The sequence below is a fragment of the Neolamprologus multifasciatus genome, chromosome 4, assembly GCF_963576455.1.
Source record: "Neolamprologus multifasciatus chromosome 4, fNeoMul1.2, whole genome shotgun sequence".
In the NCBI taxonomy this organism is placed as follows: domain Eukaryota; kingdom Metazoa; phylum Chordata; class Actinopteri; order Cichliformes; family Cichlidae; genus Neolamprologus; species Neolamprologus multifasciatus.
In genome coordinates, this window is record NC_140442.1 from 19,150,654 (window position 1) to 19,168,683 (window position 18,030).

Below are 18,030 nucleotides of genomic sequence, written 5' to 3' on the forward strand. Positions count from 1 at the left end.
GCACCTGGCGCTTCAACGCAAATGCCCTCACATCATAGCCGAATGCGTCAACCACACGGTAACCAGCCAGGGGCATCTCACCAGCGCAAAGCCCGCCGTATTTCGGCCTAAAGCAACAGGATACTCGCCAGGATAAAGAATACTTAAACGCCGCCTGGAAGACAAAGGTAAGTGGTAGGCACGTTTAAGCGCTGCTGAGATGGTTGCTGGTCTCACGGTAGCGATGACTGGTGTCAAAAATCGTCCTCCGCACAAAAGAGGGCCGAGGGAGGTGCGAGAGAAGCTGCCTCGCAGAGCCCCATCATTTTGTCACACACCAAGCTGGCATTTTCACCGAAGGAAACGCCTCGAATAGCAAGAGGAGGTTATTTTTTCCCTTTTTTCCTCTTTTTTTCCACACATTGCAGTGAACAGGTATCGTGTTCAAATTGGGCAAGCAGCGATCACAGGCTCGCTCGCTTTTTTGGAATAGCGCATTTTCGGCATGTTGTTGCAGATTTGAATGAGAAAAATCAGAGGGAAGGCTGAATATTTAACCTTATACCTTGTGCGACGTGTGGGCCTACCTGGTTCATTTCTTCTCCACATCAACACCTGTAACAACAGCCTTTAATAAATAGACATTTACGCTTCTACGCTTTATAAAACGAAATGGCTTTTGAGATGAGATTTTACGGTATCGCGGTGATGTTCCGATCCGAGTGGCCTGTGATGTAAACATGTGCTGAATTGCGACCGAATTTGCTGTGATTAACAATTTGTTATTCATTACCACTCCTCCGGATTAAGCCTCCTGCAGCCATCACAAGCTATTAATAATCATTACAGTAACCTACAAAATGCAGCCGCCTAATTACATGATCACATGACAGTTTACTAATCGATCCGTTCATTTTAACCTTCCCAGGTCATCCATAACCATGGGGTTCACTCGCCTTGTGACGCTGTCTGTCACACTGATCCACCTAGTTTCAGGTAACAGTCTATGTGCGTGTGTGTGTGTGTGTGTGTATGTGGTCTTAAATGTATGCATGCTTGTTGTTACAGCAGGCACATGGTGGACTGAGATATTTTATTTCTTGCATATTTAGGAAAAATAATGTCTTTTCTCCCTTTTGCTGTAAATAGCAGCAGCAACAACAACAACAACAAAAACTAACTGTGTGCCTCTTCCAGGGATGAGCTTTATGACTCCTGAGCCTGATACACCACCAACATCCCCCCCGGACTCCTACCCACTGGGCGACATGATCCATGCTGCCCTGCAGAGTAAGGAATACTTGGGACGTGCTTCTGCAGGCACAGGTACACTAATAATGCTGTTTATATAGTTTAATTAATGCAGCTATAGTAATTGTACATTGCAAATGACACACATTTAATCAAACTCTTGGACTCTGCAGGTACCACCACCAATCCGACTCAGGCTGCACCCGGGATGGGGCAGACTGAGTCAACAGCCACTGCCATGTCACCAGGGCTGCTGACAACAGCTTTAAGCTCCTCTTCAGCTGCTAGCCAAACAGGATCGAGGAATACCATGTCCCCGCTGCCCATAGAGGAGGAGACAACTACCACTCTGATTACCACAACCACCATAACCACAATGCACATGCCAGGTAATTGTGTTTTCCCATCTTCCCTCCCCTGAGTCTTGTTTGTTTTGCGATGTGATGATCCACAGCAACTGCAAGTTTCTACTGAATCCAATCACAACTTCAACTTCCCTGCTTCACTTTCAAGAAGATTTTGCCACACAAGGTAAATGTAAATATACTTTTTGTTTTTTTAAACAGTCTTTAGTGACTCAATGTTCATGCTTAAACTTTGGCATTTAACTAATAATAATGTAAAGCAATGCTATGACACATATTCAGATCCACAGATTTTTTTATATATATAAGGAATTTTAGCTTAGTGCTAAAGAGAGAATATTTTTCCATTTTCAGTAACAATAGAAGTGCAGTCAGTGCAGACATCTGTGCATGTTTCTGGTCTAATTCCTGCAGCAATACTGTGCTTCCTTTGTTTCTACATTTCAGGATTCGTGACACAAAGGAATCAGTGTATACACTGAATACTTGATGAAGAAGAGGCTGATGAAGTGTACTCCTACTTACCTGTTTGATGTTGAGAGTGCGACCACCTGTTGTCTCTGTCGCTCTTCAGTAATCCCAAAGCAAAGCAAAAACAGATTGGTTTACCAGCCCAGATTGTTTTCAGATGGGGTTTTTTAGCCAGATCTATCAATAATATGCCTTCCATGGGCTTGTGTATCTTTGTATCTGATGGTTAGTATAGGAATGAATGACAGTGAAGAAAGGCTGGATAAACAGGCTGTTCATCCTCTGTCTCAAAATCTGGAGAGATGCTCTTAGCCTGTTCCTAATTGAATCCTGGACAAAGATTTTCCTCCACTTAGCTCCGTCTTTGATGTACACTGGTGATTCAAACTAATAAAAAATAAGCTTGAATATTGTAAAAAGGCACTCAGGTTTAAAAATAAAATCAAAATGCTTTTATTTTGAAGTAAAGAAGGTAGATTTAGGCTTAAATTTAGCTTTATTTTGCACAGGGAGTGCCTTGACATTTTTTTTATATTTAAGCACCTCAAATAGAAATGAGTTGAATCCAGGAAGTGCCCCTTCTCAAAAAAACATTTTTAAAGCTCATGTAATATTTATTATAATTATGTCATTCCCAAAGGATAACAGAGACCTTGTTGACTGGATCTGTGATTCTTTGAAAAAAAAAAAGATGTGAAACCTGCACACTGCAAATTAAATAAGTCATTTTTTGGTATTTAAATTGTTTAGTTACTCACTTTTGGCATGCATTAGATGATATGATAAACATTTAACACACACTCCTGTTTGTGCCATCGCAGGGATAGTGCCCACCTCAGTGACCCTCCACACTCACAGTGTCACAGCTTCTCTATTCTGACACGAAGGCAAATAACACTCAGCCTGAGCAAATAAACTGTAAGCGTAATGTAGCAAATATAGAGCAACTCAGTGTGAAGGAGCATACATGATATTTTAGCTGATTTCCATTCTTTTTTTGCGTCTCGCAGGGAACTTCCCAGACAAGCCTCATTGAGACTTACACGCAAAATAAACTTAGTGGCTCCTTAGTGGTTTACACAGTTGCCTGAAAAGTGAAAGAGCTACAGTTTGATGCTTGGGAGTCACAAGCCCTTTGGGCTGTATCAGGAAAGGCAGCTGATGTAAAAATCTGCCAAATATCTGCTTGTGAATAAGGGAGCAACTGAAAGTAGCTTAACATTTTTATTTTAGTTTTGTTTAATAACTCCACAAAAACAGTTTATGCCTAGCAAGTCAGTTTAATTACACAAAGGGGACTTGCATCTGGAAGGAGGTCATTGGTGTTCACTGTGTTCACTGTAACCAGACTAATCTTAACAATGAAGTCTAATTCTACTGTTTATCTTCCCATTGTTGATGCAAAAATAAATAAATAAATGAAATAACTGAAAAAAGCAACCATTAACCTTTAAATACTGGTAACAGCACCTGTAAGAAATCGTTGTCTCATGGCAAGCATGCTGATACAGGGTGGTGAAGAGTGCACCAACATCCTGTACAAATGATAGTCAGAAATGCACTTCTGTGGGCTCCGGTGCCCGTGAGGCTCTTATTGGAGATGGATGAGATTCATACAGCAACAGCACAAACAAGAGTTGGGAAATTTGATTGAGCTGAAGGAGGGAGGTCAGCTGATTTACACCATATGTGGGAAGAGAAATGTCACAGAAGATGAACAATCTGCGAGACGTGTGTGTTTTTGTGTGTGTGTGTGAAAGACACAAAGAGAGAGTGTGTTTGTCACCTGCTTCCTCTCGGGGTTTTATTGCGTCTTTAGTGTTAATTGGGATTTCAGCCTTCTGTCAAACATCTCTCGAGGAGCCTGGCAAAGGTGTCAAACATGTTCATTGCTTATTGCAACATTATCGCACATTTGAGCTTTCTGGGTAATGGGCTTATTTGCTTTCTTGTGTTGGTGAGTAATTGGAGATGTTTCCGTTTTAGAATAAATGTTACTAAGAAAAATATATGATTACATTCAAAAGGGGCTCCATTTGAATGTGCATAGCTGTAATTAACCTGAGTATGCCATCCCTGCAAACAGTCGACAAATCAGGTTGCTGTATAGTCCGACGGGAATATCTTTTAGTGGGCTTCAGCTGCCGCCTACAACTTTCCTGCTCAGTTTGAAACATTTGTCATAAAAGTAATCAAAGAGTAATTAAATTTAATAAGTCACTGTAATAATTAGATTCATTTTTAAATGTTTCTCTACTATTTGCACTTTAAACTAGTAATTTGTAACGCATGTATTTCAGAAGTGACCTTCCCAAAACCGTCGCTTTCTTGCTAAGAGTTGAGAATCACATTACATTAAGTATGAGGCTACATAAGGATGGCTGCATTAAACAAGGTGCCAAAAACCACATGCCGTCTTTTTAGTGGGGTTTTTATAGTCCTTTACCCAGCGAGCAACCCCTTCTTTGTTTCTGTTCAGTCTTTGCCAAATAGATTGTGAAGCCTGTTTCCTCCCCAGAGATCATTTCTGTGTAAGTGGTCGTCAGTAATTTGATTTTACTGATGCGTAGCAGCGGTTTTTGTCAGTCAATAAAATAATTTAAGCCAAGGGAAACCAGCATATTATGTGTCACCCAAGCCAGTGCTTCACCGCATTTGTTATTAATGTCAGTTAATATTTACTAAACCAGCTGATGTACTGTTGCTGATAACTTGCACCACCTTATCATCCATTTCACCTACTTTCAGACTCCCATTTTACATCTTAAGAAGAGGAGTATTTACCCTTTGTGTGGGATTAAAGTGTTTTTGTAATCACCTTTTACCAAATTAGAAATTTAATTTTCATTAAAGCAGACCCTTGCAATCATAAACACTCAGCACCACATTTATAAACTAAGCAATCCCGTTGGTCTCTGCACACATTTAAAATTTTATTGATAACCACATGGCTGCTCATTTCAGTTGCAGATTGATAAACGATCTTAAGATGCTGGAACGTCTCTCATTTTCACTTAGAGAAGTCACTCTGCAGTTCTCCTCCAAAACGCAGGTTACTGGAGTGCAAGAAGTTCGCATCTAGACTGTATCAGGCTGATCAGTCGACACACACTGCACTTTCTCTGGGATACTGACAATAAGTCATGATCAAAGAATGCTTTCACTAGCTGTGAAGATACCAGTTGAGAAAGAAAATGCAGATAGTATAAAACCTGTATATAAGTTTGCTACAGCTTTTCTGAATCATAGACTTTTCCTACTTCTTCACCTGCTCTGTCCCTCTTGTTTTACAGTTCAATGCAACGCTACTTTATTAGCCATGGAGGATGTTGTTGAGTCTCCAGATCCCACAACATCTTCATCTTATTCCCCCTTGGAGTGCACCTACAGCATTACTGTGTACGCAGGTTACGGAGTGGAAATTCAGGTAATGTGCATTAAAATTCATAACATCTTAGCCAGCTATTTTTAAGCAGTTTATTGTAACAAAAGCCCAACATGCTGCTGTTGATAAATTTGTCAGAAAGTGTTTGTTACGTTTAATTTAGACTCCATGACTCAGCTTTTCTTTTTGTAAGTGCAGCATTTGCAAACATTGTACAGACAATCGTGAGTTAGTTTAGGTTGTATAGTATGTCTGCAGATTCACTTCATGAGCTGTTAAGCTACCAGGAAAGTTTATATAACGACAGCAGACAAAAGAGGTGTCCTCTTTTTTCCCCCAGGTGAGAAAGGCTAACCTTTCCAAGGATGAGTCTCTAACAATCATGGGATACGGCAGATCAGGACCAGAGCTGTTAGCCAATGAGACCCTGATGAAACAGGGTCAGGTGATTCGTAGTACAACCAATCAGGTTTACATCCACTATCGCAGTCTGCGTCAGACCAACCACGGCATGTTCAGCCTCCACTATCAAGGTAACTCAACCTCTTTCATAAGATAAGCAGAACATTTTTATGTCTCTAACTTTTCGCGCTTTCTTTCTATCTACCTTTATTTAGTAACATTAATGTGGTAAAGTGTTATGTGGCTGGAATAAAAAGCTTCATAAATACACAGTGAAACCACAGAAGCGTGGTAGACGTTTCTCTCACTTTAATTTGCAGGTTTTAATTTAGTCACTGTCCTTTGAGTTTTAAAATGAGAATGTCTCACCTGCACATTTTCATGTGCATCGCTTATTCTCTAAAGCCTGCCTCGTTTAGCCAGGAAACTCTGAGCTTTACGCTTTTGATTAAAATGAATGAAAAGATTCAAGGTGAATAACAAGTGTCAGTGGCATCTTGTTAAAAGCAACACCAGTGATGATAGCTGATAATTGTGCAGGTGACGAGACAGCCACCTGCTCAGTCGTGCCACCTTGGACATCTCTGCCTGTTTCTGTTTCTATTCTGCTACATGATGATGATAGCATAACAGATTTCTGAGGACTTAAAGATCACCACCTGATAGACGACTTATTAGAATGTGTTTGGAGTAAATGGCAGAAGAAAATTATGAATAAGAGATGTGCAGAGCGTACACAGTAGAAGTAAAAGAATAAAGTAGAGAGTATAGAGGAAAAAGATCTGCATTACACGTTTAGCTAACTGGTTTGGACATACACAAAGGACAGATAGTGGATATATTGGTGGGGTAGGGATAGCTCAGTAGATAGAGTGGTCGCCCCATGATCAGAAGGTCGGGGGTTCGAATCCACTGAACGGCTACCCTGAGGTACCCCTGAGCAAGGTACCGTCCCTCTGCTCCCCGAGTGCCTGCTTAGCCCACTGCTTCACTGAGTGAATGGGTCAAATGCAGAGAAAAACAAGTAATTTTCCCAGTAAATTATAGTATACATTATACTAAAGTATACATTATTATTGGACAAAGATGATGGACGTTAAGATGGAGCTGCGAGGGAGGAGGAAAAGAGGAAGATCATGGGGAAGATTTGATGTAGTGGAGGAGGACATGAAGACAGTTGGTGTGACAGAGTAGGATGCTTGGGATAGGGTGAGATGGAGGAAGAGGAACTGCTGTGGCGACCCCTAAAGACTTTAACTGTTGCTTAACCTTCATCAACAGCCTTTCTGCTGTCCTGCCCATTCCCAATGTCTCCTGAGGGCGGTGGAGTGACAGTGACAGACATCCATCCTGGAGGTCAGGCACACTTCCACTGTGATCCAGGTTTTCAAGTCCGCGGGCATGAGGTGGCGACCTGTGTTAACATGACGCAGCCACGCTGGAGCACTCCTGAGCCTCAGTGTGTTGGTTAGTGAACTGACTCAGACTTCTTTTAAATTTCCCACTGCTTCATCTTCTTTGCTAACTCTGTTGGTTTAAACCTGATCAGCTTTGAGTTCATTTAAATGGATTTCATTTTCTCTCAGCCGTGTCTTGCGGGGGGTGGATTCGTAATGCGACTGTGGGACGGATACTGTCCCCACCGCCTCCATCAGTAAGCAACCACAGCAATGGAAATAATCTGAGCTGTCACTGGTTAATAGAAGCCAAAGAGGGACACAGACTCCACCTACACTTTGAGAGAATTGCACTGGATGAAGATGATGATAAGTAAGCCTGCGTTTTAACCACTTCACATATTGCAGAGTATTACATGGAGAATAAATGCGCTCTGATTTAAAAAGATCACTGAGTACAACACTGATAACAAGTTTTTCTTTTTACATTTTTGTGTTTAGTATTTGTTTTTCTCCAATATCAATTGTAGGAGTAAACTACCAACTGTGCTGTGTATCCAGCTTCATATTTTTTTCGAGGATTCAATTATACTGGCTTTCTCATAGTTACAAACACTCCTTATTGTTTATCTTACGCTGGCCATTTGTGTAGCCTTTAAGTTCGTCCTCTGTTTGAAACGAGTCATTTTAGCTCCTGTCTCTGTAAAAGCCCACTTTCTCTTGATTTGTTTGTCTCTCTTCACGCTTCTGCAAACAAAATCCAACTTTGCTTGCGATTACCATATAGAGTATCAAAGAAACACTGGAAACCAATGTTTTATGCAGTCTAAAGCCTGAGCTTTGGAATCATGAGGATTCATTTTGCATTCACTGGTATCATTATTTGAAACTTTGGCCCTGTTTAATATGAGCATCTAGCACTGTAACAGTATGTGTGTGGCAGAAAATAAGATCAGCAGGTTCACTTTAATTTCCAGTTGCTATTTGAAGTCATAGATAAAGCTCCCAGATTCATACAATAATAAAAAAAAAAAACTTTTTAGAAATTTGCTATTTTCCTTTTTATTTTGCCTACGGTTGTTCTCTGAAGGTCATTCATCCATCCATCTCTCCATCCATCAATCCATCCGTTTTTCTATCCAATTCAGGGTCACAGGGGGTTAGCTGTCATAGAGCGAGTGGCAGGGCGCCATGGAGAGGTCGACAGTCGATCACAGGGCTAACACAGAGATAGACAGCAGTTTCGTCACCAGGCGGACTAATGTGCATGTGCTTGCATTGTGAGAGAAGATTTATTTGTTTAGAGATAATTTTTAAAATCTCTCAAAACACTAGGCAAAGTCTCTCGTAGCGCACTTTCACTTTGCAATAAAAAAGTAGCCAAAGCAAAAGACTTGTTCAGCCTCCTTCAGCCTGTGCACATTCCTGCTTTCCTTAAAGCGTTTCTGCTAACCTTTGTGGCGTCTTTGTGGCTCGTTGCTTTCAGGTTAATTGTGCGCAGTGGAAACAGTTCCCTGGCTCCAACGCTTTTTGACTCAGATATGGATGACGTCCCAGAACGTGGGTTGCTGAGCGAGAGCTCCACACTGTACCTGGAGCTCACAGCTGATTCTTCTTCCATCCCTTTGCTGCTGGCGCTGCGATATGAGGGTGAGCAGAGAGAGCCTGCATCCTTTTTGCTTACATTAGGTATTTCCCAGGTTCAGCAAAACAAAAAGATGGTAGCAGAGCGGAGCGTCCTTCTGACCTCATTACTGTGAAATATATGGTACACGGGTCAGCATTGTGCCTGAGAAAAAAGCCAGAAAGTCATGCAAATGGATTCTTGGAGATTTTGTTAAATCTCAGTAAAGCCTTTCCCTTGTTAATTATTGATAATTCAGGAAAGACATGCATAATGAGCCACATGAATGCTTACAGTCTGCCCACGTTTCAGTGGGATTTACTTTAAGGCTTTGAAGCTGCTCAGTGCTGAAACTCTTAGCCTTTTACACCTGGGCTTTTTCTAGCCAAGATTTTGAGACATACCAACTGAAAAGTTCCCCAATAAATCAAATGACGATGGCTGCCTAATTTTATCTAGAAGGAGAACAGCTCCCTGAATATCAAATGCCACGACGAGGAAACACTCTGTGATCTTTATAAATGTGCACACATGGTTTACTTTTTCCTTCGTCCTTTTTAAGCTTTCGATGACGAGCACTGCTGGGAGCCCTACATGCCTCATGGAAACTTCAGCAGCAGTGACATCACGTATCAGCTGGGAACCACCGTCACCTTCACCTGTTCTCCAGGCTTCGTCATGGAACAAGGTTCAGGGACCATTGAGTGTGTCGATCCCAGTAACCCTCACTGGAATGACAGCGAACCTGTGTGCAGAGGTACATTTAAGGATTTATCGGTTTCATGTTGCAAGAGAAGATGGTAATGTTGACGCTGTTTATTAATTTTAAGTATAATAATATTAAACCTTTTCATACCGTAAAGCATCTTTCGAAACAAAAATATAAACTTTACTTATTCTTGTTTATTTCTTATTTAGCGTGACGTAAGAAAATGTTTTTCGATTCATTGATAGTTAGGGTGAGTTGTGCAAAGATAAGTGTCTGAAGCTTTGAGATGTCGTGTGTAGCCACATTGACTGTGTCATCTGCTGATCTGCCAGCATGCTGTGAAAACTGAGATTTAAAACTGGCAGAGATTTTGCACCGGGTCAAGGACTGGCTGAAAACACAGGTGCCAGAGTTATATCTAAGCGTTAACGTGACATATTCTGAAAGCCAAATGCTGTGTTTTGTTTCTGCTTACAGAAACCAAGAAGTAGGTTGTATAAAAATTGATCCAGAAAAGTGAAATAGGAAATGTCAGGAGATTGGCATCCATGTGCCTGTTATAAAGTTATGGTTGTTTAGTCCAGGTCTTCACATCCTTGTTTTTCTCTCACTGAATTAGAATTGCAAATGTAGACTTACCATCCTGTATGTGTGTGTGAAGGATGGTGAGTCTCATTCTGCATCTTCTTTTTTTTATCACATTTATTGAACGAAAGCTTGGACTCCCTCCATAACTATAGTTGGACGTGTGTCTGTGCAGCAACACAGTTTAATGCCTCGGATTTGGTGAAGCTAGTGCTGGCATTTTACGTGAAGCCAGCACTGGCCTCAAGCACAAACTGAGCGTTTTCTTACAGGGGAAATGGTAGAACTGCACTCCATCATGGAGTAGTTCACACAAACGCTGCATGTTTTGATTTTGGGAGGAGACAGATCCCTTTGTGGTTGTGTCAGAAACAATATTGCGGTATCCGGTGCCTAGCAAATCAAATATGTGGAGATATCCAGAGTGAGGGAGCAGCTGAAAGCAGCTTTACACTGAAATAGAAGTGCTGCTGAGTAGCCACTTCCCTACTGACATACTTTCTGAACTGTTTGTATTACATTTGTAGTTGCTGTGAAGTAATGAGGTAAAAGTGTCAAAGCCATCATTCCTTAAAAGACTGAAAGTAAGCTAATGACAGTTTGCATTAAGGCTTCTTAGCCTGCTTCTGCAAATGTGTTTTAAAATTTTATTTTATTTCTTTTCTTTTCTCCAAATTAATATTTCGTGTGTTCTCAATTTCCTTTTTATTTCTTTAATGTCTACTTTTCCTTGCTACAATTTAATCATTCTCTGTCTCCCAGTCTGCATCCTCACCTCAGTTTCTCTCCTTTGTTCTGCCCCATAAGCTCTGTGCGGAGGGGAGTTGACCGAGCCCTCTGGAACCATCCTGTCTCCCGATTGGCCCCAGAGCTACTCAAAGGGCTTAGACTGTGTGTGGCAAATCCATGGTAACGAGGAGAAACGCATTGAACTGGATGTCCAGATGTGAGTGATTAATTTGTGTCTCTTTTCAGTATTTGGAATGCATTTTAAAAATAAATTAGACCGCATGATGCTTTATGTACTATAGAGTTTAATTATTCAATATTTTAAAAATGTCCACCCAAACTCAGGCAGGTTAGTATCTTCAATCTTAGATGTTTTAAACTTCTAGATTAGCTTCTAATTATTTACAGTATATAAAAATCTCCACATGCTGTCGAACTATATATGTCTCCGAGCCATATTCTTTTCAGTAAAAGAAAATATAGACATCCATTCATCTGCTTCTTATAAGCACTATATCTCACGAACATCAGGGGGGATTTCTTTGACATTTTTAAATATTGCTAACTATCAGATTTATTAATAAAATACTAGAATTTCACTCACCAGAAACTAAAGCACAAACACTCTTAAACAATGTGTACAGCAGCAGGATATGTTGTTTGACAGGCGTTTCATTAAAAATGCCCCAAAAGGCAGCAGCTATTGGCTACAGCTGCTCGTGTCAGCACACCTGTCAGTCAAAGCAGCTGCGCCCCTAACTTTAAGCTTTAGTAGTCTATCCACAGAGGCCAAAATGCTGTTTAGCTGAACATTTGAACATGGGAATCAATGGGAAATGACTCACATTTTGGAGTCACCCTCAGGTGAGAAGTCGAAAATAAAACCAGCTTCTGCAGTGACTTTATTTTTTTAGCCTTAGAGGCTGCTGCTTGGATGCACCCTGGACATGTCCCTAATCCATCATAGGGCTGGCACAGAGAGGCAGCCACACACACTCATATCCACATATAAGGCCCATTAAGAATGAGCTGTTAACTGCAGTTAACTAACTGCTTGAGGAAACCAGAGTACCTGAAGGAAACCTTCACAGGGACAGAAAGACTCCATTTTATAATTAAATCAAATCAATTTTATTTACATAACAAATCAAAGAATTGCTTCAGGAGGCTTCACAGTCCATACAGCAAACAGCGTCCTCTTTCCCTAGGCTCTTAACTCAGATGAGGAACAACTCCAATTATTCTTCATACTGGAAACATTAATATGAACTGTACCTTGGTGTGTTGGCTCAGGCATACAAGCACAAAGCGGTAATTGTAGTTTAATAAATGTGCTTAATTTAATTCTCCCTTAAAGTAATAGAGTTACAGCACACAGCACACTGAACTGACAATAAATTAAATGAGTATTAGAGAAAAATCATTTAATCAGCATCCTTGGGTTAAATTCAGGTCACGAATGTCCCACAGATCTTGGCTTTTTACTGTTGTCTTTAATCATGATCATGTTTATATTTTAATTCAAGTTACACTTTGTATCCATGGTACATGTGAAAATTGTTTTAAAGCATTAAAAATGAAGCAGCAAACAAACAAGAAAAAAGATATATATATATAAAGATATTATATATACTAGATATTATATGTATTAGAAAAAAGAATACAACACATAAAAAAGCTTATTTCTCCTTTTATTCTTCTCTTCACTCCGTAGTTTAAATATCCGTCACACTGATGTGCTGACCATTTTTGATGGGCGTGATCTCACGTCCCACGTGATCGGCCAGTACCTGGGGTCCAAAGAGCGTTTCCAGGTTGTTTCAGGGGGGTCTGAGGTTGCCATCCAGTTTCAGAGCGATCTGGACGACTCCAGCTTCATCCTGAGTCAGGGTTTCCTCATTCATTATCGTGGTAAGTGCACTAATTGATGACTGTAAAAGTACACAATACAATATGGAGAAGGTCAATATAAAGAGTTGGTTCTGCCAGAGGTGTCTTCCTGTTAAAAGGGAGTTTTTTATTCCCACTGTTGCCAAGTGCTTGCTCACAAGCAGTCATGTAATTGGATTATTGTGGGGTCTTTACCTTACAATTAAAAGCGCCTTGAGCTTAGTGCTGTTGTGATTTGGTTCTGTATAAATAAAACTGAATTGAGTTGAATTGAGTTGAATTGAATGAGGGCTGCTGCCAGCAGGAAACAGATTTCAAACAGCTGCTTTTGTTTCTGTCACTGAATTGCTCCTCTGTCTGTGTTATGAAGAGGTCGAACCTAATGACACCTGCCCTACCCTTCCTAATATTGAGTTTGGCTGGATCAGCTCATCCCACTCCTCCCCTGTGAGAGGCAGCGTGCTGACCTATCAGTGCCAGCCGGGGTATGACATCAGCGGCTCTGACGTAATCACCTGCCAGTGGGACCTGTCCTGGAGCAGCAGTCCGCCTACCTGCGTTAAGGGTAAGACGAACAGTGTGAAAAAGAGCCAGGCCCTCTGAGGGAGAACCCAGATTATGCAAACTGTTTGTAGTTCATCACTCGCAGAGCATTTCCAGGATTTTCTCTGAAGGTTCTTAAAAGTCCTCTTCCCTTCTCCTAACAGTTTTCCACTATTAGAGCTCTTTTAATAGTGTAGATGGTTTTAGAAGAACGTTTATCTTTACCAGCGTGTAGTCCTAATTTTATGGAGAAATTCAAAATTTTGTAATTCTTAGAAGATTCTTAGAGGTTAAATAAAAAATAAATAAATAAATTTTCTTTCTTCTTTTTTTGTTCCTTTTTTTTTTCAAAAAAAATAAATAATAATTTTTGTTTCTTTTTTTGTTTTTGTGTTATTTTTAAGAAATGGTTTGACACTTTGTTACATGTGGTTATAAGCTTTCACCTGAAGAGCCATATGAAGAGCATGGTAGCTTGAAAGGTTTTGAATGAATTCTGATTTTTTTAAAAAGATGTAGAATCATGTTAAAAATCTATTTAAATTTGGCTTATATCCGCAAAGGTCTTCAAGGTCAACTCAGTCATTTATTAGTCAAAATTTGGCAAAACTTAACAAAACTTAGGAACTATTATTTTTACAATAAGGTGTGTATTGTCAATATATAGAAAGTACTGTATAAATATTTAAAATACATCACATTTGACCGCTGAGCTCACCTTTACATTTTACATCTGCTTTTCTTTGGAGTTGAGTCCAAAACATGTCATATATTCAAAGAAAGTACTGTCACAAGAAAGAGAATGAGCTGCCTAGTTATTTAGAAATATACTGTAGCATAGTCGTATATAATAACCTTGTATTGTTTGTGTCCAGTAGTTTATAAATCTAATTTTGCCCCCTACAGTACAGCAGTGCCCTGACCCAGGAGAGGTGGTAAACGGAGCACGCTCCGTGCGCCCAGAAACAGGCTTTGCCGTTGGGACAGTGGTTCGTTTCTCCTGTAACCAGGGTTATCAGCTGGAAGGTCCCAGCCAAATCTCCTGCTACGGACGAGACACTGGTACCCCCAAATGGAGTGACCGCAGCCCAAAGTGTGTCTGTAAGTGCCCTTCCTGCACTCAGCTGACCTCGTCTGTTTATGAAGCTTATTTCTGCATGTTTTGAATCAGCTGCACGTACGTGACTGTCCTCTGTGTGTTTTGTGTGCCGCGAACAGTAAAATATGACCCATGTCCAAACCCTGGAGTCCCCGACAATGGTTACCAAACTCTTTACAAGCACACCTACCAAGCTGGAGAAACTCTGCGATTCTTCTGTTATGAGGGCTACGAACTTATCGGTGAGGTCATCATCAGCTGTGTTCCTGGTCATCCATCTCAGTGGAACAGCCCGCCGCCCTTTTGCAAAGGTGAAGCTCACCACTATGGAGCTTTATTTTAAACGTTGTATTATGATTAAACTGACTAGATTCAAACTTTATAAATTATTAGTTACCTGCAATTATTTTGTCAACTATATAAAAATATAGCATTGAGCTCCTGAACGTTTAAAAATATGATATTTTATCTCTTTCTTATTTTGAAGTGGCATATGAGGAGCTATTGGATGATCACAAGTTAGAAGGTAATTTGTTTTGTTTTTCTCTCTCTTAAATACAAACATGCTCTTTAAAACAAATACATATGGGATTTTAATTTTAAATGCAATTGCACCTGGTATTTTTTCGATTTGATAAATATACCATATAAATGTGGTGATTTAGCACCTTATTTTTGTTGTGTTTGACAATTTAGGCTCATAACCAAACCAAAAGCTAATGTAACACTTTTGATTGGTGTGCAGTGTCCCAGTCATTCCAGCCATCCCATCAGATCCTGAGTGAGAACATTGCTTTGGCAATAATTCTGCCAATCATCCTGGTCATCCTCCTCATTGGAGGAATTTACATGTACTACACAAAGTGAGTATTTCCACATCTGCAGTGTAGACACTACAACACTGCTTTCCAAATGTTCTCCACCTCAGTTCCTAATGACCTGTGCGCTGAATAGTTCATGGAGGTGGTTGCATTTTGTCTTTCACAGCATCTGCAGACTAGAATGGAAGCCACACTTCTGGAAGTCTCTTTCTCACACGCACTCCTACAGTCCCATCACAGTTGAGTCAGACTTCAACAACCCCCTTTATGAAGCAGGGGTAAGTACACAGAAGGTGCTGCTTTACATTATTTATTCCACTTGATTTTAATAGAGATCTGACTGAATGACTATTTTATTTGTGCATTCAAGGTGCATGCTCACCGACCACTTTATTAGGTACAGATGTTCAGCTGCTAGATAACACAAGTATTGAATCAGGTAATCATATTGCAGCACAACTCGGTACATTTAGGCAAGCAGACATGGTCAAGAGTGCCTGCTGAAGTTAAAACCGAGCATCACCAAAATAGCTCTGGTCTAATAGAGAGGTGACAGTAACTGAAATAACCACTTGTTAAAAGCAAAGTATGCTAAATGTAAGTTGTACCTAATAAAGTGTCCAGTGAGGATATGTCAACACCATATCCAACATTAAAGTTGGTCCTCTGTTTTTTACTTTGACGACAGGATACGCGGGAGTACGAAGTGTCCATTTAGTGGAGAAAGGGTCTTGAAACCACCGAATGATTCAATTCTTTGGGAAGACAAATTCCTCTGTATTATAAGGCCTCACTCCCCCTTTTAAAGTCTGGATTATGTTTCTGTTGTACCATCACTGTAATATCTGGTTTATTCACCTTGGATATGATTTCTTCTGATTTTCTGCACTGATGTGGTGGTCTGCCAAATGTGAGTCCTATTTCATCCTGTATCATTAGGACCGGTGCCTTATAAAGGGTAAGAAATTGTCAACAAAGAAAAACAAAAAAGCGAGAGTAGAGCTGGAGAGCGGAGAAGGGTAAAGGGAAATGGATTTGTCTAGATAGTAAAAACAGAATGAGGCCAAACATTAAAGAACTTGGCAATACTTTATTTGTAACAATCAAAAGTTGAGATCATAATACATCCTGTGTTTCTCTTGTATTTTTAAAGCAGCTCGTAATACATCATTATAGTACAGGGAAAGAATTGTTTGATTTTATCCCGGAAAAAAAGTGATTTTCTCTTCTTTACTTTTTCTTCGTGTGTGTAAAACACTCTCTCTCATACACACACGCGCACACACACACACACACTCACAAAATGAATGTAAATATCTGACTTAATAGTGACTGAGGTTTATAAATATATAAGCCTCATATACAGATATATATACACACACTTATACATGGTGGTGGGAGGTTATATATTTTCATTATATACATATAATGAAAATTCAGTGCCAAAATATAATGTTAAATTATTTAATGTCTCTAAGTGTTTCATCTGTTGTTGAAATAGTGTTTACAAAGGCAGTGTTTATTTTATTCTTCGCTGTTTCTCGAGTGCATCATCACCCGACGCCACACGACATGACGTGTAAGAAAAAGGTGAGGACATGAATGTCATTATGCTTAGAGCATGCACTGATTGTAAATTATATTGCTTATGCTCAATCTTTCCATTACCATTATAGTTACTGACAGCTATCATTGTTATCAAATTTGATGTTGTATGCACTATGTTGATAAAAAATTACAAATCTGGCTGCTTGCTATGATGCATTATGTGTTGATTTACAAATGATTGTTTGAAAAGTGAATGTAGTCTCATTCACTGTGCCAAATGAAGGATCTTGGAGACTGTTTCTGATCTTTGTAGATTTAATTATTCTCTTATCATCAGTAGCATTTCTTTGCTTCATATATGAATACACTCTTTGGAAGACAGTAAATTATTTGCTGAACTGGAAATAAAGTCTCTGTTGAATGGTGTCAGCTTGTAGAAATGTGCAGTTATTTGCTTGTGATCACAACACATTTGCACATACACAAATGTTGAAGTCTATTAATCATATTAGTAAGAAATACAACTTGAGAAACACACTGTAAAGCTTTCCAATACTTTAGCTTTCACCAGTTTCATTAAATTTCATTATTTCAATATAGAAATTGTCTTGAAATAGTGATATTAATTTTATGGGTTATTCATTTAAAATTGGTCGTGCTCTTGACTTATAAGATAAGCCATATTGAAAAGTATGTCAATACACAAAAACAATTATGTGATTATTTTAACACTGGATTTATCCACATTCATTATACATATACAGCATGTAAGCTTTGTAAGTCTGTCATTGTAATTTTTCATCCCTCGGGTTGTGGTATGTTTGTACATAGTGTGCAACTTGAAGTGGCCTGTCACTGTCTCTGAGTTGCATTGCAACTCCTGGAGAGAGGAGAATGTGACGTTATAGTGAAATAATATAGATCTGAATTTGTTAATGTGAATATGTTACATTGTAGGAAGACCTGAAACTCTGAGTCAGACCCACTTGTCACTGTCCAGTGAACACGCATTGTACTTCCCTTTTGGTTTATATCTGTGTTCCAAGTACCATAATCATGTTTATGAGCATACCTATATTTTAGACCCATTATTTGCAGTGTAACAAATGCTGGTCACTGGCCCAGGTTAAAGAGATTAATACAGGCATCCTTAAAACAATCATTCCATCCACTCACCAAACACTTACAGGCAGTTTGGAATCACTTTTATTAACCTAAACCCACTACTTTGT

At 39.6% G+C, this 18,030-nt stretch overlaps 1 protein-coding gene across 3 annotated transcripts; it reads left to right on the forward strand.

The window, feature by feature from the left end:
• The first annotated feature begins 28 nt into the window (after positions 1–28).
• Positions 29–17,224, forward strand: sez6l2 (seizure related 6 homolog (mouse)-like 2). 3 transcript variants are annotated; one of them, XM_085156113.1, is made up of 19 exons: positions 29–167; positions 908–975; positions 1,177–1,305; positions 1,404–1,619; positions 5,360–5,493; positions 5,792–5,984; positions 7,135–7,320; positions 7,440–7,623; positions 8,737–8,900; positions 9,437–9,631; positions 10,976–11,114; positions 12,612–12,808; positions 13,158–13,352; positions 14,237–14,431; positions 14,549–14,740; positions 14,917–14,955; positions 15,175–15,292; positions 15,417–15,528; positions 15,939–17,224. In XM_085156113.1, the coding sequence occupies exons 2-19, from the start codon at positions 921–923 to the stop codon at positions 15,966–15,968; spliced, it is 2,673 nt and encodes an 890-aa protein (XP_085012239.1). In that variant the 5' UTR covers positions 29–167; positions 908–920; the 3' UTR covers positions 15,969–17,224. The 3 variants fall into 3 exon arrangements, with proteins under 3 accessions (XP_085012239.1, XP_085012237.1, XP_085012238.1); XM_085156111.1 differs by having other exon boundaries at positions 14,549–14,739; positions 14,913–14,955; XM_085156112.1 differs by lacking the exon at positions 29–167 and adding an exon at positions 300–414 and having other exon boundaries at positions 14,549–14,739; positions 14,913–14,955.
• Positions 17,225–18,030: the final 806 nt, after the last annotated feature.